At 40.1% G+C, this 19,443-nt stretch overlaps 1 protein-coding gene across 3 annotated transcripts in view; it reads right to left on the bottom strand.

Annotated features, from left to right (window-relative positions):
• Window positions 1–267: 267 nt before the first annotated feature.
• The window catches only part of FAM107B (family with sequence similarity 107 member B), a 59,139-nt gene continuing 39,963 nt past the window's right edge, over window positions 268–19,443 (bottom strand). For all 3 annotated transcript variants that reach the window (XM_068189529.1, XM_068189530.1, XM_068189528.1), the window contains 3 exons: window positions 9,492–9,675; window positions 5,395–5,548; window positions 268–3,399 (listed from right to left, as the gene is read on the bottom strand). In XM_068189529.1, the coding sequence (XP_068045630.1) occupies window positions 3,283–3,399; window positions 5,395–5,548; window positions 9,492–9,619 (399 nt within the window). In that variant the 5' untranslated portion in view covers window positions 9,620–9,675 and the 3' untranslated portion in view covers window positions 268–3,282. The remainder of the gene's footprint in view (window positions 3,400–5,394; window positions 5,549–9,491; window positions 9,676–19,443) is intronic.

A 19,443-nucleotide genomic window follows, 5' to 3' on the forward strand; every position in this document is an offset into this window, starting at 1 on the left:
GCTCTGCCTCACCTTGGATTACCTGAGCAGCTGCACAGTCCTGCATCAAACTTCCTGCATCAAATTTATTTGAAGGATAATACTGTTTAGAGACATAGCAAACTCTGTCAACTTTTGCACATACAAACAGGGATGCAGGGTTTAAAGAACCAAGAGTCACTATGATCTTGACACTTCCCCCCACACTGCAGAATTTTAAACAAACTGGGTATCTCAGTGCAGCCTCCAAGGTTTTGCTTTTGGCAGGATATGACAGACAAAACCACATACACCAAGCATGTAGTAGATTTTATTAAGCATAACTTTGGTTCTAAGTATTCCACCCTCATTCTCGTAATACCTTTAGTTAAAAACAATTATACAAGAGCAAATACAAAAAATATTAAATTATGAAAACAAATCCATTAAGGCTCCCTTTTTTATATTTATATATATTTATATATGTACACTCAAACAAGTGCAGATATTAACAGAATGTTAAAGCCACAAAAATGCTAAAAAATTTACTACTATACTATCAAAAGCAAGAGTTTTTAAAAAAGTACAAAGTGGTAAGTGAGCAATTTTCAGATCACTGAAGTATTCGCTGGATTGCTTCAAAAACCCACATAGCTGAAGGGCAGAGCAGGAATTGCTTACACTCACTGCCAAGCAGTTTCCTACTTGTGTAGCTGCACAGGACACTTGTGGTGTGACTAACTGGCCACCCATTGAAGGGTTGCCCAATCCTGACTTCAAATACAAGCTTTTTCCTGTCAAAATTGATATGAAGGTGGCTGGGGTTCCTAGGCTAAAGGATTAGCAGGATTCAAAGATGTTCTGACACACACGTTGATGTTCTGTTCACACAGACAGATAATTCCAATGAAAAAAAAAAAAACACTTCATGCTGTATGTACAAGGGAGTTTTCTGGCCTCCTGTGTTTCAGAAAGAGAAACTCTACCCTGAATCACAAGCTAACGTGGGGAGAAAGTAGGCTGCCTTTAGCCTTGAGGGCCAGATCCAACACAGCCACTGAAGCCAAACAGGGGGTCTTTGTCCCCCACCACTCCCGGTGCCACCAATTTCATTTCACTGTGTACGTGTGGTAGGATTGCCCTGATCACCAAGGGAAAATGGCTAACACCAAATGGTCTGCTCAAGCCAGAAGAAGGTTTCCTCACTCACTTCTAGACTTTTCCATACTGAGCAGAAGGTTAATGTGGAGCTGAAACCAAGAGGCAGGATGTTTGGTAGGCTGGGAACAGCTAAGATGAAGCATGAGTGGGGTGTGGAAGGCTCCGACATAGTGAACAACATGAAACAAAATCAGTGCAAGTGTTGGAATGATGTATTGCCAGAAAAGATCCTCTCTTGCCAGAAGGGAAGAAGAGAGGGAGGTACCTGCAGCATTCAGGGTGTTCCTTTGTTGAGATAATACATGGAAGAGTCTTACATTTGGCCTTTGTCTTTTGTATGTCCATAATCTGAACAGTCTTAGACCATCTTCACATTTAATCTTCTAGACATGAGTCACATTGCAAGTCTAAATCAATGGCAATATGCTTATCACAATTCAATTTACCCTCAATCTGATTATGTCCTCACAAAAAAATGTCTGTATCTTAACAAATTAAAGTCTGTATCTAAGAAACATTTCTAATTGTGAGTGTACTGTCCCCAGTGCTAATCTGAAATTGTATTTAAAATGTCCAATACTTATAGGAAAGGCAAAAGGAACTACAAAAACCAAACCAACAACCCTCCACCACACCTTTACAATACAAACATGCCACTGCTGATATTAATAAAAAGTGTTCTCAAATAGTTATGTCCAATGTAATTACAAAGTAGAAATTATTGTGTTTAGCATCCTAAGGCAAAGGCTAGAGATTAGATCCTCAGCAGGTATGTATGAACACAGTTTCAGTGAGAGCTAGGACTCTTCTGACCAAGGAAGATGAGGGTTTCTCCCCACATTGTGAAGATACATCTGCACCCAATCACACCAGGTAAGAATCCAATTCTATAATCCTACATGAGCAATCTGTTCCCCACTTCTCATCCCAGGCTTTCCTGGATAGCTAGTAGTCATAAGCATGAAGGATCAGATTCTGTCATCCCTGTGCAAGCTGAGCAATATTTTATGTAATGGCAAGTCACAGGGGCAACTTGTGGAAAGGCAGATGATGACAGAATTGGACCCAAAGTCTCAGTGGTAACACACTTCTTTCTTGAGGCTGAATGAAGGCTGGGATAAAATTAATTTCATTTTGTGCCTTACTTTAGGGAAAAAAATTCCATTTCAGTAGATTCCAGCAATTGGTCTGGTTTAAACACTTCTCTGCTGCAGAAACTGCAACAAGTGTCTGCAAGCAAAGAGTAGGAACTGATGGTAGATCAGTTCCAGCAAACGAGTTCAAACATTACCAAGTGATGTGTTAACACTGTACTCTGTTCAGCATGTCCTTGGAAGAGAAAGGCCACAACACCAAAGTAAGCAGGATTTCAAAACATGAAAAGTAGAAGACAGATAATTTTGCTTTGAGAGGTAAATTCACAGGTAGCACTTCACAGGCCTGTACACAACAGTGTAAGTTTACAGACAGAGACAAATCAGCCTCTGGAGTCTCCCTCTGAAAAGAACATCAGATTTTCGTTCTTTCATAGCCCAAATTCTCCATGCCAAACATCAAGAAATGGGCTTTAAGGCTGCTTAACTTTTCACTGCTGGTGAATTTTAAGCATTCTTATCTTGTTCACACCTACCTATCCTAGTGGGGATGGGCAGCAGTAATTAGCACACCTCATATTCTCCTAGATTAATAAAAACTCCAACTAAACACACATTATTGTGGGATATACACAAGCTGTAGGTCTAGATGGAGGAAATCTACCTGCGCAGCAAAGCTTGATATAACAAGAGGATTTTTGTTCTGTTTTAAAGCAAAATATAATCTGTGTATCATCTCCACTAAACAAGGATCACAAGAGTTAAAGCAGTGCAACACTGAAGGAGTTTCTCTAGTATCCCTGGTTAAAATCTCTGAGAAAGCATGTCAGCCTGGTCCATGACACTGAACTGACCAAGACACTCCTTATTCATTGATCTCAGGACTGTATTTGGCAAGTCGATCTGTTTATGAAATTGTCTTTTCAATCCACACGTCCCAGGAATTAAAAATCTCATCTTCAGTAAGTCAGCTGGATGCTGTTATTTTCCCTCTTGAGGGAGCAAATGTGAGACAACTTGCAAAAGCCTCTCTCTGCAGGAAAGCTGGAAGTCTAAGCAGGCTCTGGCTCTAGGAGTCTGGTGCTTCTGTTGCTTCCTGGACCGTCCTCCTCAAGTTGCCCTTGACTTTGACGAATTCAGGCGCATTTTCCTGCTCTTCCTGTATCTTCTGCTTCTCCAGTTCCAGCTTAAAAGGGAATCATATGTTAAAAAAAAAAAGTTTAGAAAACACATCATTGAAATACAAGACAAAAAATGAAAGGTTTCAATAACTAGCCATGCCAAACTCTTTAAATTGCTTCCTTTCTTTGTCTCATGGAAAAGATAAAATTGCTTTTCTTTGGGAATATCTGTTCTCATAAACAATAAATCTTTTCAAATCCTTGGCTCTAGCTTGTTCCAGATGTCTACCTTCGCCAGACAGACAAAAACTCTGCAAGCCCAGTACAAGAACAAGATTAAGCATTTTTTAAGAAATTCTTGGAGATCTTCATTAAAGATACAACAGTCATTCCCTTCTCTGGCTTTTACAACAGAGCAAGGAAGAATGTGCCTTGTGGGAGAACACGTGAACAGCTACTACTGAGCACACTTGCAGAACTGATTTCTGAGTGTTTAGGTATGAAGTTCTGTATCTAACTTGAGCCTCTTTCAGAGTATTTGGTTTGTCTATCACAAAAAGCAATAAAAACCCAAAAATCTTTGTTGGCCCATAGCTGTTCATTTTTGAGAGCCCATTCACTGACTTTTTTAACCAAGCTGGAGCTCCTGCCCATGCAGACACTCAAAATTTCCATGTGAGGAATGGAAATGCTCTGTGTGGCAAGGCTCTGCAGTGCCCACCCTGCACAGGCTCACACATGGCACAGAATATGGATAGCTTAGCGATCCTTGGGGAAGGCTGATGAGTTGGCAGAAAGGGAGAAAAAAACCCTTTAGAAAACCAACAAAAGTGCCTGAAATTATTTTTTTTTTCCTTTTTTATCAGACCAAGGTCTTCCTGATTAATGGGGACCACGTACAGCTCACCTTAATAATCTCTCCTTTGTCTCTGGCTCACTGACAAGGGACATGCCTTGTTTCTATAAATCATAACAATGTCCCCCCATGAGTCATATTGTCAACTAATGCCATTCCTATGATGTTTACAAAGTCACAGCACTGTTTGCATGGGCAGGCTTTTCCTCTTCTAACAGAATTTTCTGATCTACATAATCTGTGTTGGATGGCACAGTTTCAAATCAAATCTTCCCACAAGCTGAACCATTCAAAGCTGGGCCCTTAAGAGAGATAAGAAAAATGACAGGATGATACACTTACAAATACAAAAGCTTTCTCCAAAAATATTTCTAAACCTAATTAAAACAAAAAAAAAATCCAACCTATAATAAAACCCTAAAAAAGACCTATAATGATTGGATTACATGTAATTTTGAACAGTAATTATTTGGCTTAATTGATTTCTTTTGAGAAACACAGGAGGTACTGGTTTAAAGCGTTTATTTATAGCATTAATTTATTTTAAAATAAATGCATTGCTTGATGCACAGTGACTTCTCTGATGAGCTGTTTCACTGTAGAGATATTTCCTCTCAAGCACATGAGTGCTTCCAGAGGCACGGAGACATTTGGCTGGCCCTGTGCCTGGCAAAAACCTTCACCATGAGGAACTCCAACTCCACATCATCTCCATGCACAGAGTCTGAGGACTTTTTCTTTCACCTGAAAACACCAGTGGGCTCATACATTTTAAGACAATAAAAGACCTTGTAGAAATTACCTAGTTTCTTACATAATCCAGGAGAATCAATTGGTTTTAATTCATTAAATGTAATTTTGATGTACTACAACCTAACAGCCATTCTTAGTGGATCATAGTTAGACTACAAAAATTGACTAAACCACCACAGTTTCAATGGTTAAATAGCATCAGCTCCACACACATTCCTGCTGGCTGGTGCAGGACTCATTTGACCAAAGGCAGACCCCATAAGCAGTTCCTATACAGTAAGTGACAACAGGCAATTAAAGAGCGTGATTTGTCTTATCCTAAGAGATACCTGAATTTAATTAGGGGAAATATGCCAAAAAATTGGCTGCTGCTTCTTTTCTGTCTACAAAGGGATCCTCAGGTGAGTAGCTCAGATGCAGATGTGTGAATGTCTGTTCTTCCTCATCTTACCTGCTCCAGTTTCTGCTGCCGTTTCAGTAGCTCTATTTCCAGGTCTGACTTCTTCTTTTGTGCTTCCTCTTCTTTTTGTTGTTTAATAACTTGATCTCGTTTCCTTTTCTCCATCACCTTCTGTAGCTCTGGTTTGTTCTGAGGTGCAAGACCCCTTCAAATGACATGGGGGGGAAGAAGAAAGAGATCCGTTTCAATTAGCAGGAATTCACGCAGAATTGCAGGCGGCTTTACTAAAATAATTTACATTGGGATATAAATAAATAATTAAAATGAAAAAACATGCAGACATTTGCCTGATTTCTAACCAGTATCCTAAGCTAAAATTTAAGCCTTTAAGACATTTCCCTTTCATGTGCATGCTAGTATTTCTTCTGTATACTTCATTAACATCCATCTTTAGTCTTCATTGTATTCTCTTGATTCCAAAAGAATGGACTGAAAAAAAACATCACAGATGAAGACCCTATCAGAGCTAGAAACAAATTTTGGACAAGAAGAACTTGCTTGGTGCTTGATAACTCAGAAGGACTGTGTTCAGACAGACCTGTGCAGGCTATTCTGCCCATAGAAGTCTGAGTGGTCTGTCACACTGCTCCTGGAAATCATGGATTCTCTCTTTTCCTTGAAAATGTGACAGATTCACCCATGCCTGGCTGTGAAGCTATTCCCACTGAGAGCTCTCAGGCTACATGAAACATCACAAAGAGCCTAAGACAACACAAATCCAGAATAAAAAAGTTGCCATCACCTTGGAGACCAGACAAAGCCTGGAGAATTCCCCCTCTGAGAAGCCTTTAGGTGCTACATGAACGGAATGTTTCAAGCCTGTTCAGCACAAATTGCTTTCCAAGACAGCTACTCCAGAATGAGAAAGCTCACTCCTTGGGAAGATGCATGACATTATTTATACAGGCACACACATGGATACTCACTCCTACTTATTTTTATGACTTCAGCATTTTCTTTTATCTCTGTAATGCTATGATGGTTTCAAAATTTGGTATAAGATTCAAAGCTCTCCCTGTTATTCAGGTATTAGTGTCATTTATGGTAGAGCAGGGAGATCTAAAATTTGTCTTTGTTACTGTCTTTCCTGTGAAGATGATTATGTGAAAGCATCCCGCATTAAGTTTAACATCAACCATTTTTTATTTCAACTTTAAGAAATTCAATAACCTGGAAAAGCTTTCAGAAAGCGTATTTTTACCCTTCCTACTTGCTATACATTTGTGGTTGCCCAATTATTCATTAATATGCATATCTGACAGCATGTCCAATAAAACATTAAAATGCCATTTTATGGTGGCATCTAGGAATGACTCCATATATTATGCAACACTCTATCCCTGTAGACACCCTGACAGCAAAATCAAATATTTAGCAACACCAAATGCTGTTCCCTATTTCTCATACTAGATCTCATGGCCTGAGTGCAACAGAAGCTACAAGACTGTGCTCATATTTTATGTTCCATGCTATTTTAATTACATTTTAGCACGTAAAACTGAAGTCAGGCAGGAAAAGCTGGAGTCATTTTTTACTACTACTACTACTACTACATTGGTGAGAGCAGAGTCAGCGGAAGCTGCCACACTGGCAATCAGCAGTCAAAACAGCCACAAACCAGAGAGCAGCCAATAGGTAACATTACTGTTGCTGCTTTTCTCACTGAGGTTGCACTACAGCAAAGCAGATGCACAGAGTGGTTGAGATGTGCTGTAACAAAGGGAACCTGCAGAAGCTACAAGTAAATACAACCCCTCAGCCCAATCAGGTGGGGGTGGCAGATCTGTAACAGAACTATAAAGTCAATCCTGTTTCCACTGTTATGTAAAAAGGAAAAGCAACAAACTGGTGGATACTGGATTAACCGGGGTCTTGTATCACCTCCTGGTGACTGTTCTGGTTAAATCAATCACAAATCCTAAGGCTTTGATATAAAGGAAGCAAAATGTGTTACAACACAAGTGAGAGCTGATAGGGTTAAAATCTCTGGGAGGGATAGCAGCAATATTCTACAGAGCTGAGGTTGACTCCTAATAAATAAAAACAATTTAAGTGACTAGTGCCTTGAGATAGCACCACCTGAATCCTTTTTTTTTTGTATACCAGTTCTTGACCTGACAGACACTCCTCATAGTGGGCATGGAGAATGAGTGGACCAGTACTAACATCTTCCAACATCCATTTCTGGCTGTTCAGAGCTGATGAGCCCAAAAAGTGAAGCTGCTGATGTCTACACTGAGTCTTCACAACAAAATAAACAGCATGTTAACCAGACTTCTATAAGAGCACTGAAAGTTCTCCATACGTTTAACAGTTTTCTGTAACAAAGCAGAACAGAGCCTAATATCTGCATTACTGAAAAGCCTCCTATCAAAGTTACTACAGTGACACAAAGCACAGAAGACTAACCCTCCTCTAAAAGACACCCATTTTTCTGCTAGTGAAAATCCTCAAAGTATTTCTTTCTGCACCAATAAATAAGAATTTAAAATTACCAGCTGCAGCTAATCAAAATTACAATAAGAGAAGAGAAGAGAAGGTTTTGAGGTCTGCACAACTTTTCTGTGTAATAGGGTATTTTCCTAGAAGAAAAGAACTCCATATTATTTAAAAGTGCTTTATGCTTTCATATACTTAAAAGAAGAAAATAAGTCTTAATTTATTGCAGCCTCCACATCCTCTAGATTAAGATCATCAGGAAACTTCAACTATTTTTCTTTCAACGACTATAAACTTCTTGGTGCCAGGAACTGACTTTGATGTTTAATCCCATTAACGAAAAATAGGGCAAACACCTATTTATGCCAACTGAATTGGAAGAAACTGGCATTCTGTAAAATATCTCTCCTTCTTCATCACTAAAGAAATGCTATATTGTGTAAGCAATTCATTTAGAATTAAGTCTCTAAGCCCAGCATCTCTGAGGATTTTGCTACTACATATAAAAAGACCCCTTCTCCCCTCAAAATACTACAATGCCAAAGGATTTAAAAAAAAAAAAAAAAAAAGAGGGAGAGAAAAACTGCCATAATGTGACTCTTCCTGCCAAATACACAAATCCACTTATGCTGGAGTAGCCAAATTCATGGAAATTCATGGCTTTTTACTCTTCTTTATCAAGGTCCTAGGTCTCAAAAAGTCAGATTGGCTGCTACCACCAGCTTTCTGCTCAGATGCACTCTGAAATACTGTTATTCCACTTTTCTTTTATAGATCCCCACACCTTGCCTTTGAAAAGTCCATTTTGGGTGTCTTCAATGCAACAAATCACCAATTGATACCATAGTTGGTTTCTGTTGGTTTAAACAAAGGAGCATCAACAGGCTTTCTGCTTTTTCCTCCACCAGGTGGTCTGGTGGCTATTTTCTTAATCTGTTTTCTAAATGACTTCTCTGTTGCTGAAGACATTTATTAACAGAACTTCAGCTATTTCTGGGCCAGATGCTTGTGTCTCTGAAGTTGATGAAATGAAGTCATGGTTGTTTACATCTCTAAAAGCAATATATAGAGCAACAGCTGTGCATCCCATCCCATAGAGGAGCATTTGCAAAACATACAAAGAAACACTTGTGCAGCAGCAGAGCAGGCCCCAGACTATCAGAGTGCATTGTGAGACAGATCAAATAAGTAGAGAACAGTTGCATGTGAAATCAACTCCATGATTTCTCTGATTTAAAAGTGGCCTCATAAACTCAGTGCACTGGCAATGGTGAAAGCCAATCTCATCATCCCACTGTTGATAGCAAAATTTTGTCAAATACTTGATAACATTAGGAGTACAAGACAAATTACAGTGGCCAAGTGACTCATATGAAATGCAATAGAGGCGAACTGAACTGCTTCCTCTCAAAACTGACCCTCTGAGTATTTACAAAAACAAAAAGAGAAGCCTTCTAAGGCAAGCTTTTACACTGAAACTTAAACAGAAATAAATGCCACAGTTAAGAATCAGTGTCTTTCAATTTACAAGATCTGAATCAACAAACAGTGCCTGCTGGGTTTTGGGGACAACGTCATTTTGATAAAACTAAAACTCCAGCTGTGTGTTTGGGGTGGGAGGGTGGCACAAGTGATTTTTAGACTCTTACCTTTTCTGATTCATAAGCAGCTCCCTATGGAGATCTTGATGATTCCGGGATGACTTCACAGGATTAATTAATTTCTGAGGTCTAATTAATTCAGGATTGTCATCATCTATGTAGTCTGGTTCAGCCATAATCTTTCTTGGAATGGGAAATGGATCTTTGGGTTCAGTGTCCTTGTTCACAGTATCTGTAAAATGGGAAAAACTGTAGTGAATCTACACTGAAAGGCCTTTTAAAGATGTCCTAAACCACAAAGGCAGCATATTACATTGGCAACAGTCATGCTTTTGCTGGATTAGTTTTGTCTGTAGAAAGTAAAGGCTCTCAGAGAAAACACAGTAGCATTTTTTAAATAGGCAGCAATTTTATAACAATGGCATCTCCAACAGCCTTCATCCAATGTCTTGGAGACAAGGGTTTCACCCTTTTTGAGAAGAACATGACAAATAATTTAGTTTAAGTGTGTGAAGGCACTTATTGATTTTAATAAGCCTATTCAGATTAAACATTTTTGGATCAGTAGTACTGAGACCCTAAAGACATTTTAAATACTGAGTATATTAAATACTGTGAATGTGTGTCAAAAGCAAAGTCTCATTTTGTGCTGTCAGTGTCATGTCAGCTGTGGGGAAAACACCTCTGTGGATAAGCAAGCCCTTTACTGTATCAAGCAAAAACTTCCATGTGGAAATGGCCAGATCTGCAATTTTTGTGATGGGGGACTGATTTCTGAGTGGCAAAGTTGAGGAAAAAAAAGTTAGGTGAGGTTGTTCTTTAAAAGCTGTATTCAGTGAATATCCACAGTAATCCACTGACCCGAAGACAATGAATTAATGATTTATTTAATTTGGAAAAGTAGCACTTTCCTATCCTGCTATAGAAAACTTATCTACTCATCAAATCAAAACATTTTAATCAACAGCTGACAAGTAAACGATGGTTTTCAAATAATTCCTATGTGACCATTCAGACCCCTTTCCATTAAAAACCACCATTCACAAGACAACCAGCATCCAAAACAAAGCACGTTCAGGGAAATTCTGTCTCTCTTCACTGTTGTGAAAATCTGCATGCAGAATTTGCAATTGTCAGTTTGATGAAATGTTGGCCCCTCAAACAGACCCCAAAAATAATCTCACAGCATGTGGGTTTACAGAGATGAATCAATGGGACATGAAAGAAAAGGCGAGAGGCTTCCATTCTCCTGACTGGCAGAACAGCTGAATGCTGCACACTGTACTCACAGGGCTAAGGGACAAACCAGAGAATCACTGGGATTTGCTGTGCCGTTTCCAGTAAAAGCTGAGTATGTGCTTTAATTCAGATCCCATTGTTACCAGCCCTTCCCTCCCTATCTCACCCCACGGGCTACAAAACCTATGTTCAGCCACAGTTTAATCCCTGAACTATTTCCTTTCCGTAGGAATCTCATACTGTTGCTCAGGTCTGATCAAATCCACTCGATATGGCAGAAAGATTTTACTTAATATTTCAGTAGATTAAAACTGAACAGTACCATCATCACCCAGCTGCAGTTACTTGCAGGTGAGGAAGCAAAACACCATGGAAGTTTTCAGCAGATGCCAGAAGGGTATTCCGGATTTGAATGTGTCCAATGGACCTGGCAAAGATATTTCAGCTTGTTTTTTAAACTGGATGATGTGAACTGTGTTTTAGTGGTGCTCACACACCAAATTTCTGTGAAGCAACTTCAATGAGAAACAGCTCACCAGTGTGAATTGCTCTCAGGGTGGCTCCTTCACGAGCTCTTCAAGGCAAGTTTATATGAAGAATTTTTGAATTCTGTAGGGGTGTCAGGTCTCACATGGAACCTCTGCAACTACTATAAAAATTGTCCACAGTTCAAAACTATGGAAATTTATTGCTGTACATGGCAGAAACCTCTTAGTGACACTAATCATGCAATAAGAAAACATCTCCTGTCACCCCTTCAGAGTCCTCCTTGCTTCAATCAAGCAACCAGCTATCACCGCACATGCCAAATATACAGGATCACAGGAAAACAGGTCAGAAGAAGCTTGGAAGACTTCTAATTCAACCTCCTCCTGAGAGCAGGAACAGCTATGAGATCAGAGCAGGTTGCTCGGGACATTTCCCAGTAAGACCCTGAAGATCCTCAAGGCTGCACAGCCTCTGTGGATGGCCCCTCTCACCTTTCTTCAGCGGTTCTTCCTCACACCTACATGAACCTCTTGTTTCAGCTCCAGCCTGCTGCCTCTCACGCTCCAGCCACGCACTCTGGTGAAGAGCCTGGGTCAATCTCCTTGGAAAGCACCTCCCAGGCACAGGGGGCTGCTCTTTGGTCCTGCCAAACCTCTGCTCTGGGCTGAGCCAGCCCAGGTCCCTCAGCCTCCACCACAGCCCATCTTGGGGGCCCTTGGAAAACTCGCATCTCACACTGCTCCATAGCATGCCACACAAAAAGCAGAAACAACCCCTCAAAACCCCTCAACACACACCACACAGCACCACGCTGTTAATGAAACATTTGTAGAGGTACGTTCTCTGTAGTACAAACAGTGAATAAACCAGCTGCCATTCTCTTCTTACATAAGGACATAACATTTCATTCTTCCTCAGTGTTCACATCAGGCTTATCACAACTAAAATAACTCAAATATTACATATTCAACAACGTCCACCCAAAATAAACCTTCTCTGTAAATATTTGTTTTGCTTTACTCTTCTATCAGTTCTGTTGCACTGACGGACCTGTGAGTCTTCTAGAAGCCATTTATCATCAACAGCTCTCTTTTAAAGTAAATCAAAAAATAACCTGCTGCTTCTTCAAGATAATTCTTGTTTGCTTAGGTGGAGATGAAAAATGCAGAATTACACTACAACTGCCATAAACAATGTACAATTTTCTTGACACAAGCCCCTGAAAAACAATTTGATTCTATCATTTCTCCAAGTGCGGTGCTGTAATTTGCAGCACATCGATTTGGTTTGAGCAAGCCCTTAAAGTGAAGGTTATTTATTCTTCTTTCTTCTGTCCCATCACTATTTTTAAAACATGTATTCAACTCAGAGGTCAGGAATTGTGGTTTCCTACTGTAACATGAACTCTACTAGCAGCAAACATGAATGAATAAAAACTCTCCTGGGAAGAGTCTTTCCATGTGTGATTAAGCTGCAAATGACTTCAACTAGGATTGCCAAACAGAGCCAGTGACACAGGGCGCCCAGTTCCCACTCAGTGAATTCTCTCACACCCCTGGCAAACCTCAGCCTGGCTGGTGCCCACCAGCCAAGTCCTGCACAGTCACTGTGTAATATTATATGCAAACAATACAATTAAGATAAGGTGATCTCTACCCACACCCTGTAAAAGCTAACATTTACAAAGCACAGGCAAGTTTCACATAAAAAGGAAACTGAGGCACAAAGGATTCACCACACCAAGAGCAGGCAGGAACAGAGCAGTTTATCCCCAGAGTTTCATTCTGAGGTTCAGGCTCACACCAATAAACCAGTCAAGCTTGATGACAGAATCCATTAAAAGTCCTTAAACAAGTTTAATCAATGTTCAAGAAATAACAATTAAAACATTATTAATTCCATGAGTCTCTAGTGCTCATCACCACAAAAGTCACAGCCCATAAAGCTGCTTTCAGATCATTGCTAGGTGGTACAGTGGGACATTAATAATCCAAATAATCACTTAGCAGGAATATGCTGCCTGAAGAGCATCCAAGAGGCTCCTTTTAACCATCTGCTGTTACATGATCGACTGAGAATGCACAATCCATGGCTGTGTTTCCTTGCTACCTCACTCCAAATAAAGGAGATTTGGATTCAGGGGATGTTTTAGGTGAGCTTGGCTCAAGTTTAATACACCCACTAATTTGGCAAGTGCTTTCCCAGTGCATTTGCTGAATTAGCTGTTACTGCACAAGCAGCACAAAAGCATTTATCTACCTTAATTTGTCGTGCTTCAGTAACTAACACAGTCTTTGTCCACCACTTCTTCAGTATATGTGGATTTTGATCCACAGAGAGAAAGAATAAACTGGGGATCCTGCATGGAAGAGGAATTTTAACTCCTCAAACAACTGCAAAGCAATTTCAACATCCCACTAGACAAAGAAAATGCCTCTCCAGAAAAACTACTTCAAGTATCCTCCCTGACAGAAGTTTAATGTTTCTAGACAAAAAGATGCTTTTGGAGTAATCAGGAAGTATCTCAGCCTTGAAGAGCCAAGACCAAGCAGTCACATACTTGCAACTCTCATTTAATTTCTTTGGAGCACAAGTAAGTTCATGGAAAACAGAAAAGACCCTTCAAAAATTTGTCCTGCTGAAGAGATACATACAAACCAGAGCATGCCAGAAGTGTGAGTCACATTAGGGGGAACATGCCCAGCAAATACCTTTTTTTTCTATCTACAGAGGGTTTTTCCCAGCAAAAGTCCCTTAATGGTAATAAGACTGGAAACGTGTACAAAGAGAACTACAGACAGATAGCAGTGTTTTTAATAGATGTCTTAACAATGCTAGGTTAAGGATTCAGCAGCTTCCAGTTTTTGCTACAACAGGGCTCCCATGGCTTCCACAGGTGAAAGAAATTCACACAAAAAAAAAACCCACCAAAAAAACCCACAAAAAAACCCACAAACAAACAAAAAACTCACCAAAAACCCACAACCCTCTCATGTTTATCTGGCATTCAGGGAATTGCATTTCTTTTCTATCTGATATTCTTCATACCAGAAATCACCCTCTACATATGGAATCTGAATATAAAAATTCCTGTGAGACACCATATATTTATATTATTACACATATATATGGCATTTTCACCCTTCAAATGATTCCCACAATTATTTCCAGCTGTGAAAGCAGAGGTAGAGTTGAGGCCCCTTAAAAAGGAGATAAATAAATGCCTAAAAACACCAATGGACAAGGAAATAATAGACTATATTAGATCCAAAAGTTACATTAAGACTAAATTCACGTGATTTCCTTTTTACCTTAATAAATTCCTGAACTAATATCTTCCACAGGAGCACTAGCTGAAACACTGAATATGTCCTGAAGATTTTATTCTCGAAAAAGCTTTAACATCTGTTCTGAGCTGTACTGCAAACCATCAAACACTTTGTTTTAAGACTTACATTTTTAGCTTTTTAAACTACCGCACAGATTTGCAGTTTGCTACAAGTAACCCAAAGGCATTCTCTGGGGAGAAAAAAAATCTTGTTTTACTCTCCCCCTTCCAATTTCAAGAAGAATTGAAATAAAAATTCTTCAGCATGTCTCTGCTCAGATGTTACACGACCAAGCACCACCTCACATCAGCCAGCTTGGGAGGAAAGCAAAAGAGCTGCTTAAATGCAGAGTGTGCTTTGCAGGCAGCACCTCAGCACTGTTTGCACATGAAAGCTCACACCGCTATCATCTTTATCTCTATGCTCTCTGTGCAGTAAGAGGCACTCGACTAGAGAGATTTACTTGATTAATCCTTGATTATAGATATCATTAATAACTTCCCACAGTTCACCCTTTAATTCAAAGGAAGAGTTCCTGAAAACAGAATACAAAATACTCTTCCCAGCCAAGATGCTCAAGCCCCAGACAACAACAAAGGAATTTGACTCTTACTCATACTGCCTTTTGTGGCTGAAAGGGAGGATGGAGTTTGGGCCATGGCAAAACACAGCTACACTGCCTGAGGAGGGAGAGAGGAGGACCAGAGAGGCCCTGGTGGCTGCAATTCCTCCCAGCCTTCTTCCTCCCTCCTTCTTTGTTCAGTAAAGCTTCCACTTCTAGTGACAACAGCTTTGCTTCTAGACCTGAAGAGTAGTGTCTTCACCTGCCTCAAAATCAAACACGTTCAGGGCAGCATGTACCTGGGATTGCCCACTGAGTACTATCTTGCTACCAGGTTACTTACCACATTACTGTTCTTCAAAATTAACATCATGGACCTTCTAAACCCTTTAGCAGGCATCTGGCTTTTGTTTATGGCTCCACACATGAAAGAGAAGAGCATCTTACAAACTACCATGTGTTTCTGGAAGGCCAGTCTCGCTGCTTCTTGTTGTGCACTTCAAAATCTCACATCCCATCCCAAGGCTGACGAAGTTCTGTCCATCCCATGCCAGGACAGTTTAACTCACAGCACTCCCCTGACACTGGGTATCATGGCTTCATTAGTTCCACGGCTGTCAAAAGATTGGCAGACCACATAGAATTCTCTTAGGAACTAGGGCTCACTTGATTACGGCAGCCCAAAGCAATGTCAGTAACGTCAAGGACATGGAAAGAAGCAGAGCTTGCTGGCTCCTGTTGTCACTTTTGACGATATTAAAATGACCTAACCCACTCAAAATCTGAAGGAAATCCAGTTAACACTCATTTTCTTCCCTTAAGTACTGCAGAGAGTAACATCAACAAAGCACAGATAAAACACAGATAAAACAGCCACTAAATGAGAAACCAGAAGAAAGAGGGTCATTTTAAAGATGTTTGCATTGGCACTGACACCTAAAGGAAGGCAGAGTGCAAGATCTGGGGCAGTATCATGATTCTCTCAAATGCAAAGAGCTGCTCATGGCTCCCATTCAATTTAAACAGCACCAGGCAATCTCTGTTCCATGGCTTTGAAGTTCAGTCAAGTCTTGGGTGTGGAGGGAACAGCCTTGACCCCCAGAGAAGCAATGCTGGCAAGGACAAACTGGCTCCTTCCTCTTGGTCTATAGTTTGCTTGGAAAAGAGATGCAAGAAATTACAAACAGCCTTAAGAACGGCCTCACGTCTTCCACTAAAAACCTCAATGAGAAGAATTTGTATGAATCCTAAAGAAATTTTCCTCAGGCTGTAAGATCTGCAAGGAAGCTCTCCGCCATTGGCTTTCAAACCAGCTGAATGGATCAGCTCTAAATAGCTGGTTGCATTTCTTTCTTCTCTTGTTTGGTTAAAATACTGAAGAGGCGTCAATGCAGCTGTGTAATGAGAGGCAGAAGACAGAAAGAAAGAAACTGCCTCTCCCCTCCTGCTGCAAGAAGAGGTCTGCACACAAGGTGCTTTAAGAATACAGAGAGGAAAAGATGGAGACCTTCCAAAATGTCTCCTTTTTGTCAGACACAGACAAAACTCAGATGTTGACTTTCACTGCAACAAACTACTTAATCTAATTTTTAATACAGGCAGTGGAAAAGACAGATGCAGGATGAAGAGCTGCACACTGAACAGCGTTCATCTTCCCTAAATCCTGGTCCGTCGTCCACCCACTGTAACAGCATGGTTCCAGTCTGGGATTAGCAGCAGAGAAGACACACTGTGCATCTTACATACCTGTCTTGCCTAAATTCCCTGCGTATTTCTTAAGGACTTTATATTCCCCATACTTATTTTGCTCAGGATCCTGTGATTATCTAAATCCCAAGACAGGGCTGGGGTGTGGAAAGCCATTTTAATGGCAAGAAGACCCAGTGTTTTGGACACCTCTCATCCAAAAGACCCTAAGTGACTATAGTGCTTTTGCCCTGCAGAACAATAGCATGTCGTGCACACCCTGCTGTCCTCTCATCTATGTCAGTCCTTTGAAAGGAATAAATCATGACTGGCAAAGGCACACAATTAAATATACACATAAATTCCACTAAAACACTACACATGTAATTATAACAGTGCAGTAACATGATTTTCAGGAGATGATAATTGAAATTATGCCTCTTAGGGAAGGCACTCAGCAGCACAGTTTGCAACTAGATTAATCCCCAAAGGTAACAAGCAATTTATTTATACATGGGTCAACAGTGATTCATATGCAATTCTGGAATGGAACATTTTTAAAGACATTTTAAGAGCAGAAAAGCAAATAAGATCAGTTTATACTCCCTGCAGCTACAGTCCACATTCAGTGTTGCAGACCCATCAGTGTGGGCCACTAAATTAAAAATCGGGGCACGCTTGTTTGAATCAAATTTTCCTACATTCAAACATGGAATGCTGCATGAAAACTGGGCCTTGATTTAAAATCAGAAGTCCAAAGAGTGAGGGGAGAGTTTCTTCAGGGCTTCACTGAAGCAAATGTTAAGAACAATCAAACAGTGGCACCCAGTGGTAAAGGACTTCCTGCAAATGGGAACATGATAGAAAAACTTGGGAGGGAGAAGCGGGGAGACTGACCCAAATCCATGTTTATATACAAAAATGCTGAACTGAAAGAGCAAACATACTAAATCCCCCACAATTTTAGCCTGAAGTCTTACTTCTAAGTCATTCTATTTCTGCAAACATCAGCATTAGAGAATAGAGATTCTTCAAATACGAAATGTTTAACATTAAACAGGTATTTCTGAGGGAGAGGGTGAAATGCAGAGCAACCAGCAGCCCCTTATCAGTTGGGAAACTGCAAACATTTCAAACATCTGACTTGAGATACCTAAAAGGAGACTGGTGAACCTCAAATACTGTTAAAATCTAGTTCACAGGACTTTAGCAAGATTCCTCCAGGGAAGAGAGAAACATGTTGATAGTGACTGTTTTTCCACTTGCTCTTTATTTTCTTCACATGATCTAGAGAGAAAGATTAAAGACTAATGCGTGTCCCAGTGAGGCCAGACAATGTCCAGGACCAAAGGGTGTAGGTCATTCTCTTGGAACAGGAATCCTCTTCTGGATGCCGTGATGATAGTGAGGATGATGATGATGGAGGGTCCTAACAAATATCCAACCAGGCAGAAGTTTATATCAGATACAAGCCAAAAAGGTTAAAATTTCTTTTAATATATGTGAGAAAATTTGGAGCAAGAGAAGAGGCAGGTTACTGTAGCAACCCAGTAAACATGACAAACAGCAAACAAACTGCACAGTGAACAAAGTTTTCTTTGTTAAAAAGAAATTAGGAAATTAAAAAGCAAATGGAAGAGGAACATCTGTAAATGGGAGAATGTGTCTTATATTGAGGCTGTTCTAACAGCTCTGCTCATTTGATTTTTAAGAAGTGAAGATTAATACCAGCCTAATAATCATATAAGCAACAAGTCTGACAATGCTTTGAGAAATTTTGATGACTGGGTATTGAGGCTAGAAAACAAATTCCATAAATAAGAAGCACACTTTTAAAGTGAGGGGAATAAAACTACTGATTTAGTAAAAGATTGGTGTTCAGCTGCAAGGAGAGACCAAATTACAGGATCGTAATTATCCCTTCTAGTTCTACAAATTTAAAATCTATGAGTGCAATTAATAAGTGTTTGCAAGGGGGTCAGAAGATTAAAATATCTGCATTAATCAGGTAGTTATGCATTCAGGAGCTACAGCATCAAAAATGAGACCAAGCAAGCAAAGTATTTCTCATGCTGCCTCAGTTACTCCAGTACTGTAAATCCCCAAGTCTTGCCAAAGGAGCACAGCAGGGATGCTGAACCAGATTTTTCTCCGTGCCACGTGCTGCTCCTTAGGGCACAGCAGCATCCTGCCTGGAGTTAGGGCACAGCACGATCTGCTGAGCTGTCACAACTCCTCTCCCCTCTGGGGCTTTCTGAATGACAACTTAAAAGGAATTCTAACCACCCATAAAAGAAGGCCATTTGCAACAAGTTAAAATACACGGACATAATGAAAACCACACAGTTCACTGCAGCTTGGCAGCTTCCTAAACAGACTCATAGGTAGTTATGTAAAAGTTAAGTACTTCTTCAGACCAGGCAGATATGTATAAATTATCTGCCAACTCAACAACTCAAGTTCTTTTCATTTTCTAGGAAGAAACCCTTTTCCTAGGAGGAAAAAGAAAAATCAGAACTAGCAAAGACTGTTTTTTTCCCCTTCTCTTTGGTGATAAATAGCTCAGAGCAAGAATCCAGCCTGTTTTGATTTCTTAACACAGAGAGATTTCCTAGAAACAGACAAAAGGAAACAAAAAGAAATAATTTCCTTAAACCTATTGCTACTCCAAGCTAACACACACTCCCAGCTTAAT

This window comes from Anomalospiza imberbis, chromosome 5 (genome assembly GCF_031753505.1).
Source record: "Anomalospiza imberbis isolate Cuckoo-Finch-1a 21T00152 chromosome 5, ASM3175350v1, whole genome shotgun sequence".
Classification (NCBI taxonomy): Eukaryota; Metazoa; Chordata; class Aves; order Passeriformes; family Viduidae; genus Anomalospiza; species Anomalospiza imberbis.